Genomic DNA, 9,798 nt, shown 5'->3' with positions numbered 1-9,798 from the left:
ATCACAACTAATATCAATAATTGGTATTTAACTTCCCTTATATAGACTAACAGTTTGAGAGAACAAATAAAAAATATACATAAACTCTCTCTTGGGAAGAAAAAGATAACGTTCTACATTTTCTCGTAGAGGAAAAATATAAAGGATGAAAATTCAAATTGAAATTAAACGACACGCACTGCCGATACTGGTCCAATGTACAACCGAATAGTTTTGGATAAGAGAGTACAAAGTTGCCAATATTCACTGTGTTATATTGAAAAAACTTCTCGAACTGTTGATTCCCCAAAAAGCGGTCCCTTTTACTTATCTATGCAAGATGTTCAACTATGATGATCTAACGAATAGTGAACTCCTGACGAATAGTATCGATGACGATCTCCGCAAGCGAGTATGATCACCAGCTGTATATTGCAATACAATTATAGCTCAATACTTGATCGTTTGTATAGAAACGATTTTTTCTAAAATCCAATTTGTCTGACATCATTTGTACATATTACTAGAAAATATTGCAGATAACTACATAATTATCAATATCCTTTCATATATTGCTATTATTCACGTCTGCATTCAGGTAAAACCTTTCGGCTCTGTTTGTGATTTTTCCCGTACTACTTGTTCCAATTATTTGCAAAATTCATCATTTTTTCGTTCACACAAACTGCATGTGATTATTGGAAATTTTCGGATTATACCATTTATAGACAATAGACACAATTGCATTTATATTAGTATGAAGAGTTTTCGAACAATAGTGAATTACAACAGCAAAATTTTAGTATTTTTAATAAATTGAATTTTTGACTGACCATACAGTTATTTCGAATATTGCCATCACACGCACATACACACACAGATACACACACAAACACCATCAGTTTGCCCGGGGAATTTTATTTTGAAGATGATTAAACCACCGGATTGGCGATTGAGCCATTGAACGACTTCGTGCCAGGGAACGCGTTACAAGAGAGGTCTCACCTTAAGAAATGGGACAGTTATATACTCAGACGACATAACTAACGATTTGAGGTAATGCTCAGGATGCCTTTCTGATGTAATACCTTAAGGTAGTTGCAGGCGGGAACTACTCCGTCCAGACATGGGGACATGTTTTTAGCGGATTAAAGTTGCGCACTGACTTAGGCTTTCGATGCTTTTGAGTCCTCGTTACAAAAAAAAAAAAACACACCATCAGTGACTAGCAGAAAGGGTCCCACAGGGTTCGGTACTCGGTCCAATATTGTGGAACATTATGTATGATGGAGTGGTGAGACTTGAGCTCCCAGAAGGCGCAGAAATCATTGGTTTTGCTGATGACATTGCCCTGGTGGTTAGAGGAAAACACATAGAAAAACTAGTAACAACATGTAACGATGCCGTGACTATGGTAAGAAACTGGATAACAGGCTAGAAACTGGATCTTAAGCTTGCTGACCATAAAACTGAAGTACCTCTAGTAAGCAGCAGGAAAAAGATTGAGTTCATTACAATAACTGTTGGTAATAAGCAAGTCACATCAAAACAAGCAATAAAATATATTGGAGTGATGATTGACAACAGAGTCACATTCAAAGAGCACCTATGATATGTTGGTACAAAAGGTGCGAAAACAACGTGTGCATTGTCGCAAATAATGTCTAATATAGGTGGACCTAGGCAACAGAAGAAGCAATTATTGACATATGTAATTAAATCCATTGCTATATATGCGGCTCCCATATGGGCAGATGCAATGAATAAAAAGACGTACAGACTAGGAGTAGATGCAGCCAACAGAAGGTGCGCACTCAGAGTTATTTCCGCTTTCCGTACAGTTTCCACGGACGCGGCCATGGTTATTGCCGGAATAATACCACTACAGCAGGAAGCAGCAATGGAAAAGGAAAAACATACAGCTAAAATAACCAGGCTCACAAACTACAACCAAATCAATGAAGAAGCATTGAATAAATGGCAACAGAGTTGGGACACATCCACGAAATGAAAATGGACACATACGCTCATACCGAAACTTAACGATCAATGACAAAGCATTGAATAAATGGCAACAGAGTTGGTACACATCCACGAAAGGAAAATCGACACATAAGCTCATACCGAAACTAAACGATTGAACCAAAAGAAAGCATGGCCAAGTGAACTACTACCTAACCGAGATGCTAACTGGAAACGGCTGCTTCTATTATTGCTTCTATTAATCGATTAACGTAATTTTCAGAAAGTCATGCTTATGTTACTCTATCTCTGTAGGAAATCTCGATCGGCGATCTAAAACTCTCAATGAATGTGACTATGCAAGTTACATTCAGGAATCAAAAGAGGTCTATATTAAATGAAATAAACTTTTTGTAGTAAACGGACGTAGTACAACACTGGTAGTAAACGTACGTTGTACAACACGGAAGAAGAGCAGCTGTCAGAGAAAAGGCGGCAAGATAGCGTTGGGTGTAAGATTAACAATTAGTGTGTGTTGTATTGTAATGAAATAATAAAGTGATACGAAATAATATAGAACTGTATTTATGTGTAACTAGCGAAGTTACTACATTGGCGACGAGGATAAAGCTAACATGAATGCGGAATAGTTTAATTTGTTGTTGCAAGCTGTGCAAAAATCAAATGACGCTTTGCTTGAGGAGCTTCGGTTGTCGCGGACACAACAACAAATTGATGCGCCTTCTTCAAATACAGAAGCAGTTTCGTCAACATTCAGGAATCTATCTGACTCAATGCTAGAGTTTTGCTATGATCCTGAAAATAATGTCACATTTGAATCATGGTACAAGCGTTATAAATCAGTTTTCACTATAGAAGCAGCACATCTCACTGAGCCGACTAAGGTTCGATTGCTCACTAGCAAATTAAAAAATTTGGATTTCGAGCAATATGCAAACTCAATCTTACCAAAGGAACCCCATGAGCTTACACACATGCAAACGGTTGCCAAACTCTCGTCTATTTTCGGATATCGCCAACCAAAATTTTCTCAGCGCCAAAAATGTCTTACAATTTCAAAACAGGATTACGAAGATTTTGCTCAGTACGCAGCTCGCGTCAACAAACATTGTGAAAAATTTGACATCGTTAATTGTACTCCCGATGAGTTTAAAGCACAAATCTTTGTTAATGGCTTGAAGAGTTCACACGATTCGTTAATACTTGAGAAATTCCTTGCAAGACTCGACAATGAATCAACACAGTTTGGTGCACTTCAGACACAGGCGCAAAAGGATGCTTTCATGCACTTAACACTTCAAGACCTCACTAATGAAGCTGAACGTATAATCTGTCTGAAGCAAGACAAATACACTGTCGTCCAGCCATCTTCAAGTTCAGAAGTTTTTACAATTCACCATCGATATCAACGCAAAAATGAATCATTACTATCAAATTCTTCAACAAAAGACGAAACTTCGAAACCACCAACGCCATGTTGGTGTTGTGGAGGTCTTCATTGGGTTAAAGATTGTCCATTTAAAGGCAAAGAATGTTCAACATGTAACACTATTGGCCACAAAAATGGTTACTGCAATATGAAGCCAATCAAGTTGCGGAAAAAAAATCTCAGCCTGACACATCATGTGTAAAGAAAATTGACGAAACTAACAGACCGCAGCAGCATCGTAGGTATGTCAGACCAAATCTCAATGGATCTACAATTAAACTCCAACTTGATACCTGGTCGGACATAACAATTATTTCCAAATCGAACTGGACCAAACTTGGCCAGCCAACCCTACAAACTACTAATAAAAAAGCTGGCGATGCTTCTGGAAATGTAATTCCTCTTCTTGGCAGCTTTGCTTGTGTTGTGAACCTAAATGGAAGAGAGGAATATGATGTGTGTTATGTCACACCACTTAAGTTGAACGTGTTTGGAATTGATTGGATAACGACATTTGACTTATGGTCAGTGCCTATCAGTTCCTTTTGCAAAGCAATCCAACTAACTAGTAGCGATAAGTTAAACGATAAAATAAAGGCTAGATTTCCGTCTCTCTTTTCTAAAGACCTTGGCTGCAGTACGAAGACCCAAGCGACTCTGAGGCTAAAAGAAGGAGCGCGACCCGTTTATCGTAACGCTCGACCAGTTCCATATACAGCAGCTCCCATAGTTTCGGCAGAACTTGAACGTCTTCAACATCTTGGAGTAATTTCACCAATTGAATACTCACAGTCAGCGGTGCCAATCGTAGTTGTAAGAAAGAAGAATGGAAAAATTCGTATATGTGCCGATTATTCTACAGGTCTAAATGACGGTCTAGAGCCAAATAAATATCCTCTTTCAACGCCTGACCAAATATTCTCCAAACTCGCTAATAAGAAAGTCTTTAGCACAATTGACCTATCAGATGCATTTTTCCAGATTCCAGTGGACCAAGAATCTCAAAAACTGATGGCTATCAATACTCACCTCGGCTTATTTAAAGTACTTAGACTGCAGCAAGGTGTTAAAACAGCCCCTGGCATTTTTCAACAGATTGTTGACACAATGCTTAGCGGAACCAATATCATTGGGTTTATTGATGATATGATCTGTTCGGGAATTAATGAAGAAGACCACAAAATTCAACTGTTTAAAACCTTAGAGCGTATTCAGGATTATGGATTCAAACTTCGCTTCGAGAAATGTAAGTTTGGAGAAACATCTGTCGAGTTCTGCGGACACACGGTAGATCAATATGGTATCAGACCACATCCAGGGAAACTTCGATCAATCCAAGATCTCCCACCACCAACAAATTTGCAACAAACACGAGCATTTTTAGGAGCTGTAAATTATTATGGGAAATTCATTAAAAGTATGAAAAGCCTTCGCGGTCCTTTAGATGAACTTTTAAAAAAAGATAAGAAGTTTGAGTGGAAACAACATCATAATGAAGCATTCAACAATATTAAAAATGTTTTAGCTTCTGATCTATGTCTCACGCACTTCGATCCAGCAAAGAAAATAATTTTAGCTACTGATGCATCAGAATACGGTATGGGTGCAGTTCTCATGCATCAATTTAATGACGGAACGCTTCACCCAATCATGCACTACTCATCTACATTCAATGCAGCGGAGCGGAAGTATCCTCAAATGCACAAGGAGGCTCGAGCTCTAGTGTTTGGATTAAAAAAATGTCACTATTACATTTCTGGTCGTCGCTTTACCATTCATATCGACCACAAGCCACTTCTTGCTATATTCAACCCGAAAAATGGCATCCCGTTGTTTACAGCGGCTCGCCTGCAACGTTATGCAACCACTATTCTGTCATACGACTTCTCTATTGAATACATAAATACTGACAGTTTTGAATATGCCGATATTATTTCTCGACTAATCGCAAACCATGTAAAACCTGATGAAGATACCGTCATAGCATCTATACAATTAGAAGAAGACAAGGACCTGAAAATCAATTGTTTTGCGGTAGAAACAGCCACCAAACTTCCAATCACTTTCACTAATATTCAAACAGCAACCAAAGCCTGCCATACTCTCAATAAGGTCACGTTCTACATTCAAAATGACTGCTGGCCTCAAAAGAGAAAACAAATCACAGATAATGAAGTAGCGGCATTTTTCCAGCATCGACATCATCTTACGATCCAACAACAGAGTATTTTCTTTGGTGAGAGAATTGTTATTCCCAAAATTTACTACCAGCAAGTCCTTGAAGATCTCCATAATGGACATCCAGGTGAGTGTCGTATGAAACTTCTTGCTGCTACCAAAGTTTTTTGGCCAAACATTAATCTTGATATCGAACATGTGGTCAGAACTTGTAACACATGCGCTACAGCCTCAAAAAGTTCAATGAAATGTACTCCTCAACAGTGGAAAATTCCTTCTGCACCATGGAAACGAATTCATATTGACTACGCTGGTCCAATCGATGGCAATTACTTCCTTGTTATCATAGACGCTTTCAGTAAATGGCCAGAAATATTCAAAACTTCAACTACTACTGCAGCTAAAACTATTGAGTTCACTGAGAAAGCTTTTGCGCAACACGGCCTTTGTGACACGATTGTTAGTGATAATGCTCCGCAATTCATCTCGCAGGAACTCAAAAATTTTTGCGACTTCCAAGGAATTAATCACATATCTACAGCTCCATACAATCCACAATCAAATGGCCAAGCAGAACAGTTCGTTGACCTACTCAAATCAGGACTTAAGAAGGCAAAGGGAAGTATCGACAGAAAGCTCAACGAATTCCTCACTTGTTATCGATACACACCATCCTACAATCTCGGTATCAAATCACCATCTGAGCTCCTAAATGGCAGAAAAATGAAAATTCGTCTTGACTGCATTAAACAGCAAAAACCGGAAGGCGAATTAGAAAAACAAAGTAATCAGCAAGAGACAAAATTAAAGCAGTTCAGCATTGGAGATAACGTTTACTATAAACTTCATTCCAATAACAATAAATGGACTTGGATACCTGCTGTAATCATAAAAAAACTTGGAGTAATCAATTATGAAGTCAAAATTGACCAGGAAAGTAATGATCGCGTTATTAAAGCACATGTAAACCAGCTGAAGTATCGTTATACAAAAAACGTACTAAATGAACTGTTTGAAGTTCCAGAATTCACGCATACAGTTGAACCATTCATTGTTCCAAATCGAACTTATGTACCGGAAGAGATTCTATCCCCTCCTATCGAGCAACAGACTAATTCCAATGATGATGTTAATAGCAATCAGGAAATATCGACGATAACACGTTACAAAGAGTTAAGACGATCTCAAAGGGCTACAAAGGGGCATGCGCCACGTTGGCATCAAGACTACCAACAATATTAAAAGGGGAGGACTGTAGTAAACGGACGTAGTACAACACTGGTAGTAAACGTACGTTGTACAACACGGAAGAAGAGCAGCTGTCAGAGAAAGGGCGGCAAGATAGCGTTGGGTGTAAGATTAACAATTACTGTGTGTTGTATTGTAATGAAATAATAAAGTGATACGAAATAATATAGAACTGTATTTATGTGTAACTAGCGAAGTTACTACACTTTGTATCGCAAATAATATTAATTCTTATTTTTAAAAAAGTCCAATTCACTTAGTATATAACTAATAATCAACTAATAAGTTTTAGTTTCGACGAAACTTGTTTAAGCGACAGGATTTCACATTGAGAAAAACAGTAATGATTCTTTACTCGAATACGGAACCCTCGACTACAATTTGTTGTAAATAGGGGTTTCGTCCTTTATAATAACTTGCAATTACTAATGGATCACCTATGTACAGTATATGTACTACATTATTATTGTAATTTGACTCAAATCTTCAAACCTTTTCTAACTTTATCGATTTCAGTGTCATATATATATATACATATACAAAGTGACTCTTGTCGACTCTGTTATGAGAAGAGGGAAACATCAGAACATGTTCAATGCAACTGCCCGGCGGTGGCAAGACATAGACTCGATTACCATGGAAGCGGGATCTTAGTCCCAAATCGAATAGGTAAAATTAAGTTCACAGCCATTGCAAGATTTACAAATAGTCTAAAATTGTCCTAGTTGGGTCTACAGGCGTACAATAGATGTTTTAGACCGGGGTGCTGTAATATACAATTACTTAAATAAATAAAGTAAATACACATATAGTGTCGTATATCATGCAGATTATTCAATTCTTGCAATGTGCAAATTCAAACTGTTTGGCTTTAATTAGAGTGCCTTCGGGTGTTTTTGGTGAAAATAAATACGTAATCGACATAGAAACTATTACGTTAGTTAATATTAATTAAACTAAATCAGTATTCAATTTAAAAATTGGAGAAAATCCAAAATCTATAGAATATACGGCAGATTTATAAAAGAAAGTGTGTGTATATAATAGATGATATTCAAGAAAGTTAAAGTTCGTCAAATTTTAATGTCTTATTAATCTTCTAAGCCTCATCCCCTATAAAAAGTAAAACTTCTTTTGTTTTGTCATTGACGTGACAGAAACTTAATACATACGATTTTATTTGTTACTCATTCAATAATTACAAAATACGCAGCCAGTCACATCATCCTATTCGTCCTTGTTCAGTTCGTCTAGTATAGTCCAAATCATCTGTGGAACACTGCATCTAAGGTTCGGTCAACCGTCCGTGCTCGCATTGTTTAGCAGCTGTACTGAATGCGAGTCCCTTAATTCCACTCCAAATTAGTTTAGGGAATAGAAAAACACAAGCAGCAGCACAAATAATCAGGTTCGTAGTTTGATCTCCTTGAAATATTGGTCTGCAACCTGCTCCAGTAGCACAGCCGTCTGCGCATGCCACTGAAGTCGCTGTTAGTGCTGCTTCTATTGACATTTTAAATTGTTTATTAGAATCAAACGTTTAAAAAAATAAATCTTATTATCTTCTAGGTTTTCTAGGATGTTAACTGTTATGAAAAATTTTTTATAATGTCAAATGACGTTTTCAAAATTTCAGGTATTTTCTCTCTACCTAGATTCAAATATTGAAATTGAAATTGAAATTGAATAAAATTGATGCAGACAACATATAAAAATCTGTTATTGAAACTCTGTTACCTGATCACGAATGGATAATGAATGACATACAGTAAAGGGTAAAGGGATAGCCTGACAGAGATTGATAATGTTAAAATTCAAAATCTCGACACGAGTATTCGCACTAACTCGCAACTATTATCAAAATTATCAAAATAATAATGAGAGGTTTCTGCAATTGTGTCTCAAATTTGTGTCAAATTTGTATAAAATTTTCAAGCAAATGGTGTATTCAAAGTCAGTCAAAGTCAATGATTATAATAATAATTTCGAGAAAAGGCTGAAATGAATTAGTCCACTTTTGTTATATGTTAGGTGATATTAATAAATATTAAAGAAATAGAAGTTAGAACGAGATGAGCTAACACATCGCCGATTTCAGCACGCAAAAGTTGACTGATGAATATAACAACCAGAATCAGAAACAAGAGGAGTTCTTCAGAAGCAAGAAAGCAAGTGATAAGACTTTATTGATCTTACGTAAGTGCTCCTGATTCACGGACCATTTGGTTAAGCATTTAGATACAAATGAGATAGATAAAATTATGAATATGTATTATGTATTATTCTGAAGAACTAACAGCTAGTTTCAATTACAGAAGAATTTCGTGGAGGACCTTTAAATCCGTCGTAAATTTATCTTAATAAGTCACTATAAATTTGGTTCATTTTCAGAAGTTCTTGATATTTGTTTTAAAATATTTTATGCGTTTGTTTGGAGTATCACATACTTTGCGAATCTCTTTAAACTTTTACTTTGCAGCAGTTCCGCAAAATTAGAAGTGGACAAATCTTGCCTTTGCAATTTTTGTATTATTATATTAAGCTATATATGGTTCAGTCTTTGTAGAAAAAAAGAGTCTGATTGAAGATTTCTCCTCTTTTCATAAAAATGCACATTTCTTATAAAAATAATCAAATTTGTGTTCTGTGACTTGTATGTTGGGAACGTACTACATATTTCTGCTATATAGTAGTAAGTTGTTTCATTCTAAAATTAACAAAAATTAATTTCGACAGCTGGGAAGAATTAAGTTATTAATTTGTTTCGGTCCCTGTGGTTCGAAGTGAGCGTAATCGCTTTAAAAACATATTCATATGAAATAGGTCATATGAATATTGGTATTCATATGAAATACAAAGAACAATAAAAAAATAATAGTCCTCTCACTATCATTCTTTAATATATGAAATATTTTTGGATTACGAGCAGAATAACTCTCATAATATATTTTTACGACTACAATACGATACTCCAATAATGA

General features: G+C 36.3%; 1 protein-coding gene across 1 annotated transcript; it reads left to right on the top strand.

The window, feature by feature from the left end:
• Positions 1–2,735: 2,735 nt before the first annotated feature.
• Positions 2,736–6,811, top strand: LOC119688661 (uncharacterized protein K02A2.6-like). The gene is made up of 2 exons (XM_038103331.1): positions 2,736–3,504; positions 3,546–6,811. Exons 1-2 carry the CDS (start codon positions 2,736–2,738, stop codon positions 6,809–6,811), a joined length of 4,035 nt encoding a protein of 1,344 aa, XP_037959259.1.
• Positions 6,812–9,798: the final 2,987 nt, after the last annotated feature.

The sequence above is a fragment of the Teleopsis dalmanni genome, chromosome X (assembly GCF_002237135.1).
Source record: "Teleopsis dalmanni isolate 2A chromosome X, ASM223713v2, whole genome shotgun sequence".
NCBI lineage: Eukaryota > Metazoa > Arthropoda > Insecta > Diptera > Diopsidae > Teleopsis > Teleopsis dalmanni.
The sequence above is the reverse complement of the archived record's forward strand: the minus strand, read 5'-3'. Positions and strand labels throughout refer to the sequence as shown.

Excerpts from the sequence above, each read along its gene's own strand:
- LOC119688661 (XM_038103331.1), top strand. The coding sequence starts at position 2,736 with ATGCTAGAGTTTTGCTATGATCCTGAAAATAATGTCACATTTGAATCA. Across the intron at positions 3,505-3,545 it reads AGGCAAAGAATGTTCAACAT|CCAATCAAGTTGCGGAAAAA; the intron begins GTAACACTATTG and ends TGCAATATGAAG.